At 34.8% G+C, this 23,214-nt stretch overlaps 2 protein-coding genes and 1 pseudogene across 2 annotated transcripts; 1 reads left to right on the top strand and 2 right to left on the bottom strand.

The window, feature by feature from the left end:
• Positions 1-1,479: 1,479 nt before the first annotated feature.
• LOC145579278 (pentatricopeptide repeat-containing protein At2g15690, mitochondrial-like) lies at positions 1,480-3,758 on the top strand. Its single transcript, XM_081636522.1, has one exon. It carries the CDS (start codon positions 1,775-1,777, stop codon positions 3,395-3,397), a length of 1,623 nt encoding a protein of 540 aa, XP_081492648.1. The 5' UTR covers positions 1,480-1,774; the 3' UTR covers positions 3,398-3,758.
• A 3,327-nt stretch (positions 3,759-7,085) lies between these two features.
• LOC145579277 (ER lumen protein-retaining receptor A-like) lies at positions 7,086-12,375 on the bottom strand. The gene is made up of 6 exons (XM_081636520.1): positions 12,079-12,375; positions 10,901-11,166; positions 9,025-9,140; positions 8,349-8,422; positions 8,207-8,270; positions 7,086-8,119 (listed from the first exon to the last, which is right to left on the bottom strand). Exons 1-6 carry the CDS (start codon positions 12,167-12,169, stop codon positions 8,083-8,085), a joined length of 648 nt encoding a protein of 215 aa, XP_081492646.1. The 5' UTR covers positions 12,170-12,375; the 3' UTR covers positions 7,086-8,082.
• A 4,382-nt stretch (positions 12,376-16,757) lies between these two features.
• On the bottom strand, positions 16,758-22,580 carry LOC145578098 (uncharacterized; annotated as a pseudogene).
• Positions 22,581-23,214: the final 634 nt, after the last annotated feature.

The raw sequence follows: 23,214 nt of genomic DNA, 5'->3' as shown, positions 1-23,214 counted from the left end.
GGAAGGGGGGTGTGCGACTGGTGGTGTTTTCGGGCTTGAGGGTGGTGGTTGTAGGGGTTGCTGGGGAATGCAAGGGCGGGGATGGGGAGAGGAGTGCAGTGGCAGGGCTAGGCTAGTGGCGGAGCTGGGGATTTTATTTTTTATTTTTTTTTAATTAGATTTGTTTTTTTTTAATTATTAAAAATTAGACTAAACCTATTAAAATCTGGCACATGTCTTATAACTTAAGAAAATTGGTTACCACAATAATCCAACCGGTCAGGGATTGTTAATGGAAGATAGGGGCAAAAGGTGGAATTGTTTCTGAAATTTCAAAAGGTGTGATTGTTTGTGGAAGACCAACTAATGGTAGGATTATTAGATTACAATTTTCCAAAAAAAAAAAAAAAAAAAAAAAAAAAAAAAAATCTATCTATACTTATATAATAAAGTGATTCCAAAATAATTCTTAGATTACACGTGTCAACACCATATTAAAAATTTTCCCTCCAAAAAGTTTATTTATTTATTTATTTTTGTCATTTTTTTCATAAGAAAATAAATAATAATTTTAGCAAGATTAAAGATAAGATAGAAAATTTAATATTAACATACGTTATCCTGCTTTCAATTTGATTGAATAAAAAAAAAGGTCTGTTACATATTGATAATTTCAGTTACTGACAACTAAGTAAATCATTTCATGTTATGTATAAATATAATCCAACTATATATTAATTGAAAAACCTGAGCATAGCTCGGGCATTAACTAGTTTAAAATACAAAGGACACACCAGGAAATGACACGTGTCATTGCTGGTGTGTCTTTTCGTAAATAGTATTGACTGATTGTTGTTGTTTTAGAAGTTATACTAATTTTTTTTTAGCCCGTCTTGTGTGTGGCTGATCCCATCGTGTGACTACTTATAAAAAAATAAAGTAACTCCTATAATACTGACCAAGTAACCCTGTAACACTGATCGAGTAACTCCTATAACACTGACGAAGTAACCCCTTTAACACTGACCAAGTAACCCCTATTACACTAACGAAAGGCCTGTTCACTTCAGCTTAATTTCAGTTCAGTTCAATTCAATTCAGTTCAGTTAAGCTCTTAATTTCCTTCTCTCATAAAATATTCATTTCAGTTCTAATCAATTCAGTTCAGTTCAGTTAGCTCAGTTCAGTTCAGCTCCAATCAATTCAGTTCAGTTCAGTTAGCTCAGTTCAGTAAATGTGAACAGGCCCGAGTAACCCATATATTGGATGACCACACCGTGTGGTCAACCACATATACTCCCTCCGTGTTTTTTAAGTGTTACAGTTTGACAGGTATATAATTTTTGGCAATTTAATTGACTTAAATAAAATAAGAGGTAAATGGGGTAGTTGGAGTATTAAAAAATTATAAAAGAAAATAGTTGGGTTAATAGTTTATTGAAAATTAATGAATGTGAGATGAAAAATATAATAAAAAAAGTAGTAGTGGATTTGGGTGAGGACCATGAGAGGACAGAAATATAATATTTTAACTTAGCTTTTTGCCAAAAAAAAGTAAGTGTAACATTTATTAAAACACGACCGAATTTGGTAAGTGTAACACTTATTAAAACACGGAGGAAGTAACACTTTATATTTTTTTTATTTTTTTTTATTTTTATTTTTTAAAATCTAGTCATTTCCTTGAACCGTTAAACCCTACCACCCAAACCCCTACTACAATCGAAAAGATAATACTCTGCTCAACTCTATCACCACCTATTCCTGCTACTCAAACCTTCAAATCACTTCATCAATGGCGTCCTTCATCGCAGTTCGTCCTCCTCTTCCATTCTATCTCTCCTCTCTCCTCAAAGTACGTTCCCAATTCAACCCATCTTCTCTCCCACCCTTAAACCCTTTCCCCAAAACCCTAAACTCCCCTCTTCTCTCTCGTTCTCTCTCCACCTTCGCCGCCCCCAACGACTACCATCGTCACCCTCAACCCGACAACCACAATCAAGGCTGGTACCCTCCACCTCACGCCGCCGGAAGTGCTCCTTCGCCGATAAACCCTAATTACACCCCCAATTTTCGCCCGCAACAACCGCCGCCGCCGCCGCAGCAGCAACAGGGTCAGTGGAATCAGCAAAATCAAGGATACCCAGTTCGTAGAAACCCTAATCATGGATACCCACAAGGTCAATTTCCCGATCAAAGATATGTTCGTCAACAACAGCCGTCGCAAGTGCCTCCGAGGAACCCTAATCAGTGGAACAATCAGGGCCCGGTACAGGTGCAGAGTGGCCCGGTTGAGGCCCTGAATGTGGACTTAAGGAGTATGGCTATGGAGGGGAAGGTGAAGGAGATAATTGAGTTGATGGAGAAAGGAGCAAAGGCTGATGGGGAGTGTTTTTATGTGTTGTTTGATAAATGTGGGAACCCTAAATTGCTGGAGAATGCGAAGAAAGTGCATGATTTCTTTCTTAGGTCTACGTTTAGGGGTGATCTTAGATTGATCAATAGAGTGATTGAAATGTATGCGAAATGTGGGAGTATGGTGGATGCACGCCGGGTGTTCGATCATATGCCTGAACGAAGTATTGATTCTTGGCATTTGATGATTAGAGGGTATGCTAGTAACTCGCTTGGAGATGAGGGGTTGCAGTTGTTTGAGAAGATGAAGGAGCTGGGATTGAGGCCGAATAGCGAGACGTTTATGGCTGTTTTGTATGCTTGTGCCGGGGCGGAGGCTGTGGAAGAAGGGTTTATCTATTTGGAGAAGATGAGAACAGAGTATGGTATTGAGCCGCAGTTGGAGCATTATTTGTTGGTTCTGGATGTGCTTGGAGCGTCTGGGCATCTTATTGAAGCTCGGGAGTATATCGAAAAGTTGCCAATGCAGCCGAATGTGGCTGCTTGGGAGTCATTGAGGGATTATGCTAGGTATCATGGGGATTTGGATCTTGAGGACCATATAAATGAGTTGATAGTTGATCTTGATCCCTCGAAGGCTGTTGCTGACAAACTCCCAACTCCACCTCCGAAAAAGCGAATGGCAGAGAATCTTATGGAAGGAAGGAATAGACTTCCCGAGTTTAAGAATCCGTCTCTTTACAAAGACGATGAGAAATACAAGGCTGCTCTTAAGGAACAAGGTTATGTGCCAGACACTAGATATGTTCTTCATGACATTGATCAGGAAGCTAAGGAGCAGGCCCTGCTTTACCACAGTGAGAGATTAGCTATAGCTTATGGCTTGATCAGTACCCCGCCGAGGACACCCCTTAGGATCATTAAGAACCTTCGAATTTGTGGTGATTGTCACAATGCTATTAAGATCATGTCCAAGATTGTTGGAAGGGAGTTGATTGTCAGGGACAACAAGCGTTTCCATCATTTCAAGGATGGAAAATGTTCATGTGGGGACTACTGGTGAAGATTTAGTTGCTTGGAACTTCCATATCATGAAGTTTTCTTAGTATGTGCAGTAACTTTGTATTGTGAATCTCTTATTGGAAATTAGCATGTCTTAGCATCATACTTGGATTGAATTTGTGGAGTTAGAGGGTGCACATTGACACTTAGTTACTAAGAAAAAACTAGGCACTACCGTTGTGTTACTGATAAGGATTTAACTGAACCAGGCACTAGGCAAGACGGCAAGTTGTCGTATACGTCAGAGTTTGTTTATGCTGCTGATGCTGTTCTAATATCACTTTGCCTATGTGTCTTACTCTCTTCAATATGTTTTATCAATTGGTTTTTGGAAATATATCAGTATAATTGAACTTTCTGAAGATCTGTTTGCCTTTATTCTTTAAGCTATACTTCGTATAATATATATACATTAGTCTTGCTTTGTGCTAACGCTTATTCTCTTACCTTTCTCTGATAAGGCTACTTCTTGTCACATGGTTTACACTGAAATATTTTCTCCTGACTCATGTTTACACATGAGTAGCTTATCGCTGAAGTCAATAGCTGGGCAATTGGTTTATTTTAGTTTGTTGGCAAGTTGATGGTTTAGACATTGTTAATGTTTTCTTTTTACAGTGTCCTGTTATGTACCTAGTGTTTTCTTTACTTGTCTAATTCACACGGGAAAAGACATTTTCACAACACGTTTAGTCATTTCTAGCTACAATTTTGTGTGTGCTGCACTTGGAAGGGGGGTGGGTGGGATTGATGACAACTTGGTCAGTTTTAGCTTGTCTTTGTTTGGCATTTATTCAACTATATTACTGTTAAATGACAAATAAACGGTTTGTTCGCTGATTCTATCAATGAATATTGAGCTGTTGGTGGGAAATTGCTTGAATTAGGTGTTACATTAGCTATTCTGTAGATTAAATCCTTACATTTGCTTGTACTTATCATATTTTAAGTTAAATGATGGAAACTCTCCTTTATTAGAAATCTTGGTTGCACTCCAATGCAGTAGGATGGAGAATGAAGTACTGTATAAAATCTAATATATACTTTTAAGTTCTCTTTTAATTTCATTTTCTTCTGATTGACTTTCTGGATAATGTGAACTACATCAGTGCTATGTGCTTTGCTTATAGAGTAGTTTATCTAGTATGATTCCTTGCCAGCCACTTATGCTGACTTTTAAAATTTGAATGAACAAGGGTTGATATTAACTTTGCTAGAAAAGTGGACCCTGTTACAGGGAGAGGGAGAAAAATAAAAGGGAGTTAATCTAATTGGAGTCTTATGAATCAGTGTATGCCAAGAAGGATGAAAGCATTAAAGGTGGCACATTACCTTGCCAACATTTGGTAATTCTTTCACAGTAAATGCAAGGTTAAAGAAACCTGTTTAAACTATGTCTTCCAAGTCTAGGATAAAAGATCCTGATTGTAGTTTTAATTAACTAATGTGCAGCCTATTGTAAGTTCTATAAGTGTCGAACTTGAAAGCTAAATTATCAATGGTGATATTGCTTAGTAAGCAAATTGAAGGGACTTGAATAGAAAAATGAAGTACTTGAGAGTTGAGACCAAGTTTGATAATATTGTAAACACCAAGATGATTGTATCTCAGTTAGCACTTGACGCAAGCTCTAAAGCAAGTGCGATGGAGATGTTTCACCACAGTTGAGATGGGTTTCTCTAACCCTTTTGTGCGGTCAATTCACAGGTATGATCTCTAATAACTTCTCTAATGATCTTTGCATCTTGTGATTTGGATTTAAATTCACTTGTCAAACTACATTTCATTTTGTATCTTCATTTTGTTTCTAAACTTTTGACTGAAATTTTTTTTGTTGATTCTTCTACTTGTTTAGCTAACATTTCCAGCTTCTTCGTTTGTTGTCTACATTCATATAATAGATATCAGATGGTTGATTGCATCATTATTTTCCTCATTTGAGATCTCTTTGTTTTTTTTTTTTGTAAATTTGTTTAAAATTTTGATAGTGTTAAGTTCTTTATATGCTGATGACAGCTGTCATTTTTTCTGAGGATTAAATGCATGGAGGTTTCTGTAAAGAGTGTAATGTGAGAAGCAACTACAATCCTCACCTTCCCTGAGTAGAATCAACCTCTTAGGCTAACTTATCAGTGCTAAAAGCGTTAAAGCTAGATTCCCTTGTGATCTTAACCTAGGTTCAGTGAAAATTCGCCACTTACAAAGTCAACTTGGTTCAGTGTCTGTAGGCAATATAGTGCCAATTAGGCAATTAACTCATAGAATCCTTGGTCACTAACATAAAATTACAACGGTTAGAACTTTTTTACACCATAATGTATAGCTTCCACCAGTAGTTAAAGTAAGATATCCCGAGGATTTTGTATTGATTAGCGAATCACATTCATGAAAACAAAATCTAAAACACCGAGTTTTGAAAATATCAAAGAAAGTAGATGAAGATATTGAGTACATAAATACGTGCTATAGGCCTCAGTAGCATTAGGGCTGCAGGAGTGACTCCTTGTGTGACTATCAGCACTAACACCTCTTATTTAAACTATTAGTGCTAATTATGGTATGATTCCTGTTGCTTGGCATAGGTCTCATTCTTGGGGCCTTATGTACAAAGCTTAAGCTAAAGAGTATATAAAAGGAGTTTAGTGAACAGAATATAATCTGTGTTGGGTTTAGGGGTAAGGTGAACATTGAGGACCTAAAGCTATATAATTTGTGAAGCGAAGAGTTGGAATGTGGTCGGGTATTTGTGAGCCGGACCCTCATTCATTTGAATTTGCTATAAAGTAACAGGGCTAAATTGCAGGCTTTATAGGTCAGATTTTTTTAATAATGAATATTTAAGATAGTTAGTTGTCTTGGTTCCTTTCAAAGAGAGTTCACACATAATTATTCCTGCTGCTCCTTATCCTATTGCCAGTGGTAATGTAGCATTTTTAAGATTATAAATTAAGTGTATTTGCTATCTTATTGTCAGCCTGATGAGGTTTTAGTACATTGTCTTGCAGTTGAATATTTCTTATGTTGGTTTCTCATGTTGCATAAGCAATACAAATGGTTTTGATGTTTTGAAGTAGCACTTGCGGTATTATTGGAAGCAGTAACCTTTTGATCGGGTTGTATTACTAAGCTTTTTTACAGTTCTCTCTACTGTCAACCTCTAGAAGTCTATGTACATGATATTATTGACCATGCAAATCTGTCATTGCAGGTCTTTGCAGGAATGATGATGGTGAGAGGGAGAGGTTATATCAAGTGAAATTTTCAAGTTACTACGTATACCGTTGGTCTAGACTCTTTTAGAGTTTATTTACCCATATTTAGGCTGTACAAGAGGATTCTGAAGTTTCTTTGCACCGTGTAAAGAGAATTTTCAAGCTCGATTGTAGTCTCAACTCCCAATGCCTTTATTTGTGGGAGTTGTAATGGCTGGGAGATATAAGATATGGAGTTGTGATGGCTGGGAGATATAAGATATGTACACTGCATGTTTTCCAAACTCACAAACTAGTTGCATGATTTTCCAGTTTTGTAAAAATAAATTCTGCTTATCAAGACATAATTTCAGTATATTTCAGTAGTAAAAAAAATAAAAATAAATAAGTTTAGTAAAAATAATTTCAATTCAGCAAAATAAGGTAAAGAGGACAAGATCATATTCATTAATTCAGCTATTCAAGTCATTGTCAAAAGATGATTGCTCAACACCCATATATATAGTACATGATGAAGATGAACTCCACTTCTATGGATTTTCATACCATATTGAAAATGCAGGAAATCTAAACTCTGGCTCGACCAGTCGACCATGGCAATTCAGGTAAAAAAGCTTCAGTTCTATAGCTCCAAATGACTTCACATTCAATTTTGATCCAAGGTTCATTATACGTTCTATGTTGGAGTTCCAAAATTTTATTCATCAACTCCAATTTAATTGCTTCATAAGAACCAACATAATTCTTGTCCACATGGACAAAATACAAAGCCTCTATTATATATCACCTGCCCTGTGATCACTATAACATGCCAACCCTTAATTAAATTGGAGGTCATCGCAAATTACACACTGACCAGTAATAAGTTCCCACAGCAATACAAGTTCTTTGCACGACGACTTTCTCTGAGATCCAACCCCCAAAACAATTCTAAGACCCGAAACACACCTCTCAATCATCAGAATTGCTAAAAGGAAATGTTCCTTCAATTGCTACCCTTCTATATGGATCATAATACAGATAATTATGTACACAAATTTCAACTACCAAGGGTCTGAGAACCAATCTCCCAAAACTACCCCCACTAAGATAATTGAACCTCAAATCACTGAGAAAACATGTATTGAAGATTTGAAGTTTTTGCAAATTTCATAGAATGTGTATAACCTAGATCCTTAATTGTGCAACTAACAAACATCTCCACATCTCCACTTGGCATCCAATGTATGATGTAACACATCCTAATTTTTACACGTGTAAAGATGCTTTATATGATGACACATCAAATAGAGTTTAATCTGATCAGTGTTAAGGAAAAGAGTTCCCTATACAAGACCACCTAAACTCATCAGTGTCCACTACCAACAGAAATGGCATCATGGGACTGAAACCAAAATCACAAAACCTCGACCGCCAATCATGCCAAAGGTGTTAACAGACCAGTCTTCAACATTAATATCTGTTCTTTATGGGCTCAAGCTGGCAACTTAAGATTCGAATTGTTTTTCCAGCTGAAATAAAAGAAAATAAACTTACTTATTTCATACACATCTGAAAGGCAGCACCAACATGAATTGATAAAATTCTTATTTACTTACCTGATAAAGTAGTAGTAAAAGAAATCTGCATAAAGGGCAGTCTGAACAAGGCCAGAGACGCAAGCTGGAAAGTTGACGGGAATCACATGTCAGACATTATTATCTTGGTGATAACATTGTTTTGCTCTAGGAAAACCCTTACCTATCCATCGAGTGAAATATGGTTCTGTGAAGTAGCGATAAATCCAGTTGAAAATGTAGAATGCCCTGTATGCCCTGTAAAAAACAAGAAATCTTGTTACATGGATGTTTTTAAATGGACCATTAAAATCACAGGACCATGAGGTGATTTTGACCCAAACAAAGGAATGTGGATGTTGAAGACACAGTAATATAGTACTCATAAGTCAAATCTACGGGATCACGTAGAAGTCAAATTCTAAATAGTCCCTAAGAAAACAATCACTAAGCATAAAATGGAAACTGATTTGCACTTGAAAACAAGCAGATACTAATTCTGATTAACTAGATGTTAAAACGGTACTATGACTATTCCTAGTTGTAGGCATATCTTAAAATTAAATAGTTGTGTTTTAGTTATTGCTACAATCTCAATCTAGTCTAGCACAACCAACTTTCTTTATACATCTGAATATCGGTTTGATAAATTTACAGTTAAATGTAGATCTGAATCAGCAATGATTTTCTTTATTAGCTTTGTCCCCTTCTTCAGCTTCTGGTTTAGCAATCCGGAGGTTACAAGAGTTCAATCAGGCAAGAATGGCACATCCATAGATCCTCAAGATATGTTTCAAGGTGGGACGTTTGCGCCACTAAAGTTATAAACAAGAAACAAATGAGATGAATTTAGGACGTACCCAAGAAAGAAAACATATTGAGCTGCCAAGTTGTCAACGTTTCCACTTCTTTGTAGCAGGAAAAGCTGAGGAAGAATAGCAACAGCTTCCAAGTATATAGAAAATACCCAGAAAACCTGAAAAAATAAAATAAAATTGTCAAGTGAACTAAATAAGTGTAATTGAATGAGTCTACAGTCCACACATGAGTCTAAGTTCTAGAATAACAAACAATACTTAGAAAAGAAACAAATAAAATCCAAAAGAATCCCCTCCAAAAATTCAACTAGTACAAAGTACTAATGAAGAAATGAATGAGGATTAGATGGAACCATGAACATTACCATTTCACAACCTAATTAAAACTATGGCATATACTCTTATATTGCAGTGTAATGCCTAAGGAAGCCAAAAGCAACATTACTACAAAACAACTCAGAAATGTTTTTTTCATCAGATGCTGGAAAAGTTATGCTCTTTAATTTAAGCAAACTTGTAGCTTGAAAGTGAGAATTCAAGCTAATTGATTTGTTGGAGCAATCAGTAGAGCATTGGAAGGACAACACATTAGCAAAGAGAATTGCCCCAGAACAGGAAATATGTTTGCAAAGCATTAGGGTAATAAGGCTTTGTAAAATTTGACTTATATTGTCTAAATGTATATTATTTGAACTTATCTTATATTGTAAAACGTCTTATTTGGACTTATATTGTAAGGCTTTATAAATTTGACTTATATTGTAAGATTATAAGGCTTTGTAAAGTTGACTTATATTGTAAAATGTATCAGAATTTACTTTCACCATAGCAGAAATTATTTCATTTTTAGTTTAATACTGTTGAGTAGTATTTGTGAGTGTGTTTGAACTTGAATTCATTGTGGCATATCTTAATTGGACCGAACTTACTTTGTATGAACTTATTTGAGCTTATTTTGTCTGAAATAAGTCAAGAATAAGTTTAACATAGAGGGACCTAGATCAACAAGCAGGCAAGCACTAGACTACAGTTGAAAATTCAATAATATAAACAAACGAGAAGACACAGATAAATAAAAAAATAAAAAGAAAAATCAAGGATACATTGGGGAAGCACCAAAAACTACCAACTATGCCTACATTATTTTGTGGGGACGCCATATGCACAGTTCTTGCTCATCTTTAGCTAGAATAAAGGATTTACAAAGAGAAGAAATGTTATCATTGATTCAGGGTTAGGATGAGGAACATATTGCTTACTAAATATTACTCCATAAAAAGTAAGGAAGAGACTTGTACATTGACATGTTTCAAATTTCCAATTTCATTGTTTATTCACAGCAGGTAGACATTAATAGAAATCCCCTTGAAATTATGGAAATAAGCAGATCAAAGTGCTTAAAACATTCTTTACAAACTTGCGCAGGTCTGATGCTCAGCAATTATACATCCATGTCATAGAAGTGCTATAAAAGTCAAATGACAACATATTACCATGCGGCAGCTCAAAAAGCAACCAGTATCATATGAGGATGAGAATATGAGTTATAATGCAAAAGAATAATTTCCTCTACCAGCAAAGATTTCACGTTTTCATGAACATAAATTACTATAAATCTCTTAATCCTCTTCCAGGGAATAGAGAGTGCAGCTCATAGCCTCAAAGATGAATAAATCCCTGGGAAGAGTTATCTAGGTTGGACAGATACAGGATTACAAAATCAGATTTCCATTTAAACACAGCAAAAGTATAAGCATGGATATATGCACCATCAGAAGTTTTTCTCACGAACTAACAGAAAAAACACAATAAGATTTCTTTCCAGGCTCTAATTGAAGGTTACGAGCACAAATTTTCATCACAACAAACACAAATTTCTAAATGCAAATGCTAAAATATATAAGGTACTAGCTTTTACCTCTTGCACAGTGAACTTCTCATGAATTAGCAGCGCCAACACGAAGCTCCCAAGGACGAGAAGATAATAACGAAATGTGTCAAGCTCTTTGTCATATGAACGCTTGATGACAGGGTGCAACCTCATAAACCAAACAATAGCCAAGGAGCTAACAATGAACACAACCTTCATCATAGTGTTATAGACAGATATGAAATCTGTGAACAAATCAAGGTAGCGAGCCAAAAATACCAGCGCATACAGCTCTTGTGTCTTCAATGAAATGCCTGGCAACAATGATCCCACACATACTTCAGAATTTCAAATAACACTCTAATTAACTCATCAAGCACCAGCTATTAAACTACAGAAAACTGCTATCTGAAATTATTAAGTTATTCTTCTTAAACATACGAACAAACTGTGAAAGTTACAGCACCAAATTACAGATACCAATACATTGGTAGTTTGGTACTCAAACCGCCATTCATAAGTCTCATCGCATATTCGGCTTCAAAATCACATTCTCCCTTTCATTCGGACTCAAAGACGTCGCGCTAAAACATCACATTAACCCTCATCCTCAAATAAACGTCTCATTCTCCATATTAACAACTAATGCCACCCAATTGAAGCATACATCAAGTGAAAGTGAAGTCCACTACGTTACTTTCATCATCCATCCAATAACAATCAAATCATTCAATAAAATAATAATGCAATAACAAAATTCAATTATCTAATAATAGAAAGTTAGCGCAAAATTCCAATTAGTTATACACAATCAACGGAAAAGTCAAACAATAATTACAAAACCTCAATTATTTCAAACATTCTAGACTTCAAAACTCATCACGAAAATGACAAATTTCTTTCACTTTCAAGTATATTTTTGTGTAATTCTTAGTCAAAATTAAGTCAATATAAAAAAATGACGAAAACTTCCGACATTCAACAACTCCATCATTTCAACTTCAAACAAACCCTAATCTTATAAAATTACTCATTTTGAATAATTATTTAACCACAAATTTACGAATAAATTCAGTTAATGCTCAATTATATATCGAACCGTCAAAAATCTATAGCAGATAATGCACAATTTTTGAATTCAAAATTCGAATAAAAATACAAAAATCAGACGAAAATAAGTAGGAATAAAGTGAAAAATTAACGAAAAAGAGAGGAAGAATGAAGACCTGAGCATGATTTAGTAGCATAAATTTTGAGAAGTAAGACAATAATACTGATTAAATGAGTCATATCACCGGCAAATCTGAAGATATTCATGGTTTCTGATGCTCTAAATTTCTGGAAAACAGTGGAAATGAATAGGAAGGAATGAAATGAAATTTGTAAATAATGAAGATTGTTTGTTTGTTTGTTTGTTTGTTGTTGGGCAGAAAAATGAAAAATGGAAAATGGTGAAAGGAAAGAAAAGTAGTTGAAAATGGAAAAGAGGAAGAGAGAAATGACGTGGCGAATAGAGAAGGTGGTTTTTGTTTACACGTACTTGGGTTTGTTTTCGGTGTAGGGGTGTTAATGGAGCGAGAGTGATGCTTGGCTCGACTCGACTCGACTCGATTTTTTTTTTTTATGTGCCCAATTTATGTTTGTTAATTTTCTGAGCCAATAAAATTTGCTCAACTCATGTCCTTTAAATTTTGGAGTCGAATCAAGTCGCATATACTTAGCTGCGTGCTTATGCATGTAGATGTAGTTACAATAACCCAAAACGCATGTTTCACTGAATGAAACGCAGCAAAACGCAGCCCTATTCTTTTGAATTCGATCAACGTTCTTCGCGCCAACACATTTCCTTCTTCCCAATTTTTTCTCTTCTCTTTTCGATCAACAATTTTTGGTTTCCTCCTTCCCAATTCTCTCTCTTCTCTTTCCTAATTCTCATCAAAATTTTCAATCAAAAAATTTCATTATGATTTTCTTTTCCCTTGTTTTTTCTCCTTCCTTCTTTAATTTCTCTCTCCTCTATTTTTCTTTTTTTTTAATTTTTCACTTTTGTTTCAATTTTTAGATTCAACTTTTCAATTGAATTTATTATGTGATGAATTTGTGCTTAATTTCGATTGATTAAGTTTATCTGATTTTTTGAATTCATACGAATTGAAATTTTTTTAGCTTCGAGCAACTTCATCTGTGTATGAATTTCATCTGATTTTCTGCATTTTTTTTTTATCAATGAACATAATTTTGCAAAATATGAACATATGCATAGGTTCCTTTAAATGTGAACATTAGGTTTTCAGAAAGTGAATATAGGCATAAAAAATATGAACATATACATTTCAGAAAGTAAATATAACAATTCAAAATATGAACGTAAACATTGGTTTCCTTTAAGTGAATATAAGTATTTAAAAGATGAACATATGCGTAAAAAATATGAACATATGCATTTAAGAAAGAGAACATATGCATAAACAGACTTAATGAGAATGTTTCATGAACAACAAATATTTACTATGAATATTTACATTATGAACATATAAAATATTATTATGAATATAAGGCATTTAATTATGAACATTAAAAATTGGAAAAATTGTCATAAATAATACAACCTTTGGGCCGTTTTTTTTTATTTTTTATTTTTAATAATACAACCTTTTGATTATATCTGAATAATACAACCTTTAGGGGGTCTCAATTTTAAACAAGACGAAAAACTTATAACCGGTTAAACAGGTTGGCTATAACACGTGGCATCATATAATTGGTGACTTCTTTTTTTTTTCTTTCCATTCTCTTTCCCCTCCATACTTCTGGCCACCTTCGCCTCCCCGCTGCACTTCCCTTTTCCGGCCACCCCCTGCCCCTGCCCACCTCCTTCCCTAGCTTTCCTACATCCCCGCCCCAGCCCATCTCCCTTTTCCACATCCCCGCCCCAACCCATCTCCCTGCCCCTGCGAGCTCGCCACTATCCCTTCTCTGTCGAAACCCTGATGAAACCCACCACCTACCGCTATCTTCCTTAGCCTTTTTTTTCTCCCTCCAATTGATGTTGAAGTGTTGATTTGCGATTGTTGCTGCTGATGTTGATTTGCAATTGGTGTTGATATTGATTTAATTTGGATTACCAATTGATGTTGATTTAATTGTTGAATGGGGGTGGCGGATTGGTGGTAATTGGTGGTGTTGGATATGATTTGGTGTGCAATTGGGGAATTGGTGATGCGGGGTTGATATTGTTGGTGTGAGGAGAAGGTACAGCTGCTGGTGGCTATTGTTCGTGAGGGAGAAGAGAGTTGTGGTTGGGTGAGGTGGGGAGTTCCGGCTCGTTGGTGGGGTGTGTGGCAGTTTTTGGTGGCGGTGGTTGGCTGTAGTGGTCGGGAAGGGTGGAAACAGGGTTGCAGAAGGGTGGGGGTGGAATCTAGGCCGATTGGTGGGTTGTGTGGGAGCTTTTGATGGTGGTGATTGGCTGCAGTAGTGGTGGTGATGGAGACAGGGGGTGGAGTAGTGGTGGAGTTTGGGGAAGGAGAGAGAAAATAATTTTTTTTAAGCCAATCATATAACGACACATGGCACGGTTAACTTGTTTATCCGGTTGCATCCGATTTTGTCTTGTTTAAAATTAGGACCCCTAAAGGTTGTATTATTCAGGTATAATCCAAAGGTTGTATTATTAAAAAAAAAAAAAAAGGCCCGAAGGTTTTATTATTAATGACAATTTTTCCTAAAAAATTGAAGAAATAAAAAATAATATGATTATGTAACATATGCATTATAAGTATTAAAAATATGAACATATGCATTTTAGAAAATGGACATACGCATTCAAAATATGAACATATGCATTGGTTCATTTTTGAATGCGTATGAACATAATTAAGCATTTCAGAAGGTGAACATATACATAAAAAATATGAACATATGGATTTAGAAAGTGAATATATGCATTTCAGAAAGTTTACAAAAGGATTCAAAATATGAACATAAGCATTTAAGAAAGTGGACATATGCATAAAAAAATATGAACATATGCATTTTAGAAAGTGAACATAAGTATTCAAAATATGAACATGAGAATTCAAAATATGAACATATGCATTTCAGAATGTGAACATAAGGTATCCGTTTGATTAAACTAATTTTTTTGACAATTCTAATAAAAAATTTCGAACAATAGAGTATCAAACAATATTCAAACAAAATTAATTGATAATCATATAAATTCAAACAAAATTAAGTGAAATTTACATAAAATTGCCTTTATTTGGGAGAATCCAGGCCATTTGATTTTCATCTCATCTCAAATATTCATGGTTGTTTTTGAAGAGAGAGAGTTGTTTGATTGTTAGAGAGAGAAAATCAAAGTGAGGAGTAATAAATTTCAGAAATTCAAATTTAAGAGTGATGTTTTTTTTTTCTTTTTTTTTAAAAAAAAAAAATATATTTAAAAAATAATAGCTGTTGAAAGTGATGGTTGAGTGGGCTGTATTTTAAAAATATGTTCAGTTTTGGATGGGCTCATTTTGGTTTGGGGGTTTTTTTAATGGGGCGCGTTTGAAATTGGGCTTGTGGGCTGGTGTTGCATCTAAAATAGGTGCACAAGGGTGCATCTTAGACCTATTGGAGTCGAGTAGCTCACGATTTGCTCATTAAAATTTTGGCCCTTCTAAAATTCTAGGCCTTTATTGTTTTTTTTTTTTTTTTTCACTTTATATAGTTTTTTTTTTTTTTTTTTTTTTTTTTTTTTTTTTTTACATATTTTTTTTTATTTATTATATATTATTATTATTATTATTATTATTATTATTATTATTATTATTATTAAAGATTACTCTTTCTTTTTTGATAATATAAATAAACTCTTATTAAGTGTCAAATTTGTTCATGGTAATAACTTTGTTTGTAAATTTTATATTAATAAAATACATTATCGAGCTGCTCACGAGCTTATCGAGTCAAGTTAGAGCTTGCTCAACTCGTTCTCATTAACATCTTGAGTCGAGTCGAGCCAACTCGAATCGATTTTTGACCGAGCTTTGTCCGAGTCGAGTCCGAGTTGCTCAGGAGCAGCTCAACTCGGTTAGCACCCCTAAGGTCGGGCTCATTGGCTATTAGCCTAAGAGCAACTCCAATAGCAAGCTAATTATACCACCTAGGATTGCAAAGTATTCTACCTTTTAACTGATTTATTCCACAATGGTTAAGCTAATTTCCAATTTTTTTTTATTTGTTTATTTTTTTTAATTCCTACAAGTATTATTTATTTATTTATTTATTATTATTATTATTATTATTATTATTATTATTATTATTATTATTATTTTATACAAACTAGCTAATTTTTTTATACTATCTTAATTTTTATTGGGTATGTAATCAATTGGATTTAGTCTAATGAATGCAACTGGGAATAACAATAAATATTAGCTAATTTTGGTCTTTCTTTTATATAGAAATAATATTCCGATTCCTATGACTCCACCAGCATGTATGTTTTTTTTAGCTTTCTATGTCGCGGGTGAGCTAATATTAGGATCACTAGTATATACTATTCCAACTGCTTCAGTACAATAAAATTTTACATGTTTTTTGGTCGTATTAGTTAAACTAACTTGTGTATACAGTACAATATAAGCATTAAAATTTAATTATTCTAATATAATTCATATAGGTAGGGTATCATAACAATAACTTTGCTAATTTCAAATTAATAATTTCGTATAATAAAATATTTAAACATTCAATTATTTCAAAATACATTATTCGATTTAAAACAAGAAGAATTAACAATGACATAATTTTTTTGGAAGGCAAAACTACAACAACATTCTAACAATAGTGTACACAAGATATACAAGACCTTCCATAATAAGAAAACTAAGAAATTGAACATAATAATAAACGATGCTTAATTAAGAGTTTGGCCTCCAAAACAACTCCATATATATTCCACTAGGTCAGCCTTAAGTTGATGATGCATTACTCTAATGGTTGCATCTCTTTCAAGAAATGCTTGAAAATCTAGAGGGTTTCCTTGAAGAACATCACCAACAATTATTGGTGTAAAACTGTATCGAGGAAAATTTCTAGCATATGCGTGTCTTTCATCTTTAACAATCATGTTATGCAAAATAACACACGCGTCCATTATATCATGGAGCTTGCATTTATGCCAACATCGTGTAGGCCCACGAACTATTGCAAAATGAGATTGAAGTACTCCAAAAGCTCGTTCAACATCTTTCCTTGCAGTCTCATGCTTTTGCTTAAATAGTAGCCTCTTAGGGTCTTAGGGATGTGAGAATGTCTTGACAAATGCCGCCTACTTGGGATATATACCATCTGTAAGATAATACCCCTTGTTGTACTCTATTTCGTTAATGGTAAAATGAACCTCTAGAGCTCGTCCTTGCAACATCTCTTGGAATAAATTTGATCTACTCAAAAAATTAAGGTCATTATTTAAACCCGCAACACCAAAATATGTGTGCCATATCCAAAGATTCACTGAGGCAACTGCTTCAAGCATAATTTAGATAATGTAGGGAATATTTCAAACATCAACTTTGAGCCCCACTGTGATCATGCATTTAAGCATAGTAGCATCCAAAGGGAAGGAAGCTAGAGCAAAAGAGTCGCCAACAAGTTTTAGGAACTTGTAAACCATCCACGGGTGTGCAGGTTACACCCCATTCACAATCATAGAGATCAATAACTCCATAGTGTTCCTGAACCGGTACCATGACTGGATATTCGGGGATGATGGTACGAATCCAACCTAAAAGATTGAGATTGAACCCGCCCTAAATAGGCCTTTACTTTATTCTTCTCATATTCATGCGCGCTTTCCAATTAACATATAATCAATAAATTAACCCTAAGCATATTTAATCTATGTTGGGTTGATTATTAATGCACAAATAAATCCATTATTGGTGATCACTTGAATTAAAATCATATTAGGCGTAAATCAAATTATTAATTATATTATTAAGCGTGATTTCAAGTACAAATTCCCTTTAAACCTGCAAAAAAGGGCGTGATCAAGCAATAATAATAATAAATCAAGAAACATAATAATCATAATAATTGACACAACAAATCATCATCATCATAATAATATCATCATTAAAGCATAATATTAGCAAGATCCTAGGTATGATACTAACAAGATTAATAACAAATCCTAGCATGTCACTAAACAATAAAAATCAAAGCTTTATCCCTAGCATGATACTAGAAAGCAATAAAAGCATCCTAACATGATAATCGGAATTAAAATAATAATCTTAGCATGATTCCTAAAGGAATAAAGCAATTGAATTACTCACTTTGATGACTTGTACCTCTTTCTATTAAAAGAATACACATGTTAGTAACTTCAACAAAAATATTAAATCAAACAATCAAAATAATATTAATTGAAATATAGATTTGAAATCAAACTCTCAGAATTATCAACCTTTCACGTCGAGGTTTAAGGCAATTTCGAGCTTGGCTAGATGTATCCGAGTCTCGTAAAGGACGTATGGTGTGTGTTTAGGAAAAGATTTAGAAAAAAGATTTTGAAAATCAAGAGAGAGGAAGAAAGAATAAGATTTAGCTTAGAGAGAGAAAGAGATGATGATTGTTGGTTGTTGGTGAATAAAAACAGAGGAAAAAAGACCCTATTTATAGGAAAAAATGACCGAAAACGATCAAAAAATGATCCGAATTCTATCCGGAGTAAAATAGGTTTCATCGCGAGGGCGATGGATTCATCGCGTCGCGATATTTCCATCGCTATGCGATAGATTTATTGCTGTGTGATGATTTTCAAAAGATAGGATTCGTACGGAATCCGACTTCCAATCAAATTGGGTTAGTCGAATATCCGTACTTATCCTTATTAAATCAGAATTAAATCAATTAAAAATACTTGTTTTATCCGTCATAAAATTCTTAATCATTATCTTTTCAAAAATAAGATAAATTAGAACCTTCTAGAAGATAATAAACAATCCTAATGCCTTTAGATTTCAAAACAACCTTCTAGACAATTCTAGAAGCTTAAGATAAATCCTAATGGTTTTAAAAAAATAATTAATATTAATGGATCCTTCACATGACCATTGGGTCCGCATATAAAGCTCGCTTTTTAATATTTTGGCCATAACTTCCTCGTTTTAAGGAAAAATTGAATTTTGGTAACTCGAAAATGGGGGCTGTTGAATTTTGGTACTCGTTTAAAACTTTATTTTATTTTGGTACCCATCAATGTCACAAAATATAGGTTTTGGTACTTCCGTCCATGTTCCGTTAAGTTTTCCGTTAGTGTGGCCCATTATCTAATTATTTAATAATTTAATTAAAAAAAATAAATAAATAACTGTTAAAAAAAACTACCACCTAGTGCCACCCTTCCTGCTCCCCGTCAGCCACCCTCCCCCCTTCCTCGTGATGGCTGCCGGTGCCCAAATATTCCTTTAGCACCTGCGAGCCCATCTCCTCCCTTTCCTTCCTCCGATCTCAGCCACAACAACTGCTAAACCACCATACACCTCCCCATAATTGCCCTCTAAAACAACCCCCATTTGCCGAAAACAACCCCCTCCTCTGTTCGTCGACCTCCTCCCTCCCCTTATCGCCGTCCCTTGAAACCCTAAAACCCACCCGAAACAAATAGAAAAACAAAACCCGTTTAGGGTTTTTAAATAACCCAGAAAACGGGTGGTTTTCTGGGTTGTTTCAAGTTGGTTTTGTGACAGGCTAAAATCGTATCACCTAATCAAAAGTAATTCCTAAAACCACTAACTAAAATAGATAGGGAAGTAGGGTCGAATCCATAGGGAAACAATGTTCTTTTATTTCTAATTAATTATTATAATCTAAATTATCAAGAAACGAGGAAGAATTGTGAGAATTATACTACGACAATAATTTAACTAAGGGAATAAGCAATAATAAAAATATCTAGGGTCATAGGTTCACCAATAATAAATACTCTGGGATAAAACATAACAATCAATTATCAATGCATAATTAACCAGATTATAAAGGGCTTTTGCTACGTATTATAATCACAGAATTAATCTATCGGTGTTAAATCGCATCTCTCGAATCTTGACTTAACCATTTATAAATTAACCTGCCTATTGAAACTAAGCCTAAACATCAATTTTTATCTCTCGAATCTCGAATCAATATTGCATAACTCATACAATTAAACCTGAGAAAATCTAATTGCATAGCATTATAACAATCAATAGGAAATTAACCCAAAACATTAACAATCAACCATAATAAATCATCCCTTCATATTAATTATAGATCCCAAAGAACCCTAGAATTAAACTACTCACACATAATTAAATCTACACTAAACAAAGCAATTAAATTAAGCATGATTAAAAGCAATAATATTAAAACTAGTATAAAAGAAATAAATAAAAATAAACTAAATCAAATAAAGAAATAAGAGTAAAACTAAATCTGAAGAAACTGTAAAGTGACAAAGTTGAATGAAAACAATAATTCTAAAGCTAAATATACCTAACTAATGAAATCTAAAAGTAGTGTAATTAAAAACTCATCAAGAACTAAAGAAATTAAAACTAAAGTCGACTTAGAAAACTAGAAAGCATAAAAGATTTCCACTAAAATCCTAGCTGAAACAAAGTTACGGAAAAGTTAAACTAAGAATAAAGAAAAGTAGTAAGCTAACCTCCCCTCAGCTAATCTAAGTCCTCAAATATATATAGCTGCGTAAATTGGAATCAAGCTATAATAAAGTCGAAAATCGACATTAAGATAAACAGCTAGAGTAAGGCCCAAGGAATAAGGCGTGTCCAGCTGTAGTACTCTTCATCCGATCGGGCCTAGTTTCTTGGAGTAAACTCGCGGCCTAGCTATTGAGTGTGCACGTAACTGGGCCTCTAACTTAGGCCCAATTCTTCTTCCTTGGTTGGTCTGTGTTAGTAACTTGGAATCTTGATCCTTCTCACAAGCTCTTAATCACCGAACTAAATTTCTTTGACTCTTTCTTGAGCTTTAAATATACGGTCATAAAATACCATCCGACTCTAATATCTTTGTAGTGGCTAATAACATCGGGAATTGTCATAGTTCTACAAATTCCTGCAAAATAATACCAACTCTACAAAAACACTAGAAAACGTATATTAGTAATCAAAATAGCTCCGCAAAGCTCAAATAAGCATAAATATGACCGCGGTACGGGGAATAAAAATATATAAAAAATAGACTCATCATTTTGCGGGTGATGCGCGAATTGGAGGTGAATGGGAGCTTCGAATGGTGGTGGTGGCGGTTGGAGTGTGTTCGGCGGCTTGGGTGACTGGGATGCGATGGCTGCGTGCAAGGGGGTAGTTGTGGTGGCGGTAGTGTGGTGGCGAATTGGAGGTGGCTGCGTCACTGCGTGCAAGGGGGTAGTGTTGGTGGCTGTTTTAGAGGGCAGCTGTGCGGCGGTGTGTGGTTGCGCGTAAGGGGGTAGTTTAGGTGGCGGTGGTGTGGTGACGAGACGAGGTGACTACGTGCAAGAGGGTAGTTTTGGTGGCAGCGGTGTGGTGGCGAGATGAGGTGGTTGCGTGCGTGGTTGCTACGGTTAGGGGTGGCTAGAAGGTGGCTAAGGGGTGGCTGAAAGGTGGCAGAACCCCACTAACGGAAAACTTAACGGAACATGGACGGAGGTACCAAAAGCTATAGTTTTAAAGTTTAATGGGTATCAAAATAAAATAAAGTTTTAAACGGGTACCAAAATTCAACAGCCCCCATTTTTTAGGTACCAAATTCCAATTTTTCCTCGTTGTAACTCAGATTTGGGCTTATAATATATTGTTGGAAAGCTCTTTTCATACCCCATCCAACTACACAATTATTGGTCGCAGATTATAGACCGAAATAGACTGGTTTGGTCGTTTTTCATAAATAGAATACAAAATGAATGATTATGGAAATACAAAATAAATCATTTCGAATTAAAACATTTTAGAAAACATTTTTAGAAAAAGGGAAATTCACGAGACTCTTCAAAATTTCACCCTACTCGATAATTAATGACGTGAAATTAAAATTACTCATCACTGGGTTTGATTTTTTGGGGAGACACAATCAGGTGTTTACATGCGGTTGGGCAATTTTTCCATGCCCAATGCATGAAATCAAGACTACCAAGCATTCCAGGAAAAGCATGACACTCCTCATGCATTCTAAGAAATCGCTGCATATCTTCATTTGTAGATCTTCTCATGTAAACATCTCCAAATACCTCGATAACAACATGAAAAAATTTGAATAAACAATCTATTGCAGTACTTTCACCAACTTTAATGTATTCATCAACATCATCAGCAGGGGTTCCATGTGCGAAAATGCGAATAGCAGTGGTGCATTTCTGAAGGGGAGACAATCCCATTCTTTTTGTAGTATCAAATCTCTGTCTAAAATATTTTGAATGATTTCCAAGGGCCTCTACAATATTGTTAAATAATTCTCTCCTCATCCGAAATCTTCTACGGAATAATTGCTCCGGGTATTTAGGATTAGTACAGAAGTAATCTTGATATAGATTTTTTGCACCACCTTCACGATCACGAGGTACATACTCTCTAGGGGGATTTTGTAATTGCTCTAGTAGGTAGCATCCTATTTCTTCATATGACTTATCGAAAATTTTCTCAAACCAAATTTTTTTCCAATCAATGTTGTTTGATATTTTAGAATTTCCAGACATAATGTATATAGTATGTATTTGAAAAAAAAGATACTAATTGTATTTTAATTAATGGTGTTATACACAAGTAAAAAAGAGTTTTACTCTAAATTAATGAAGATTAAGTGTAGGCGTCGTTCGAAATGCATCTACGTTAAGCATGTGTGAATATTCTTGGCACTCTTAGGAAGTGGGAATTGACATATACGGTTAGGGACAACGATTAGGGACAAGGAAAGCAGGGAGCCGCCAACAAGTTTTTAAGGAATTTGTAAACCATTCACGGATCATAAAAGGTAACCACGATTAAGGGACAACGATTGACCCGTGAAGGTTACACCCCATTCACAATCCATGAGATTACTAACTCCATATGGTTCGGAACCACGAAAAGAGGATTGGGGATGATGGTACGAAGTGAGTCATGGAGTCACATTCGCCCGTATTGGCCTCTACTCGATTCTTATAGTGAAAAGTGATTCCTGCGATCTCAAAGGCATACAAACAAAGATTCAATTTGCTCCAAACTATTATTATGCTAAATTGGTTGAATATTAATGCAGCATATAATTCTAAAATATTGTGATCACTTCGATTAAATAACAAGATTAAAAAGGAACCTAAACTGGTTGTCCAAATTATCTTATTAGTCCTG

This window comes from Chenopodium album, chromosome 14, assembly GCF_948465745.1.
Source record: "Chenopodium album chromosome 14, dcCheAlbu1.1, whole genome shotgun sequence".
Lineage (NCBI taxonomy): Eukaryota > Viridiplantae > Streptophyta > Magnoliopsida > Caryophyllales > Amaranthaceae > Chenopodium > Chenopodium album.
The sequence above is the reverse complement of the archived record's forward strand: the minus strand, read 5'-3'. Positions and strand labels throughout refer to the sequence as shown.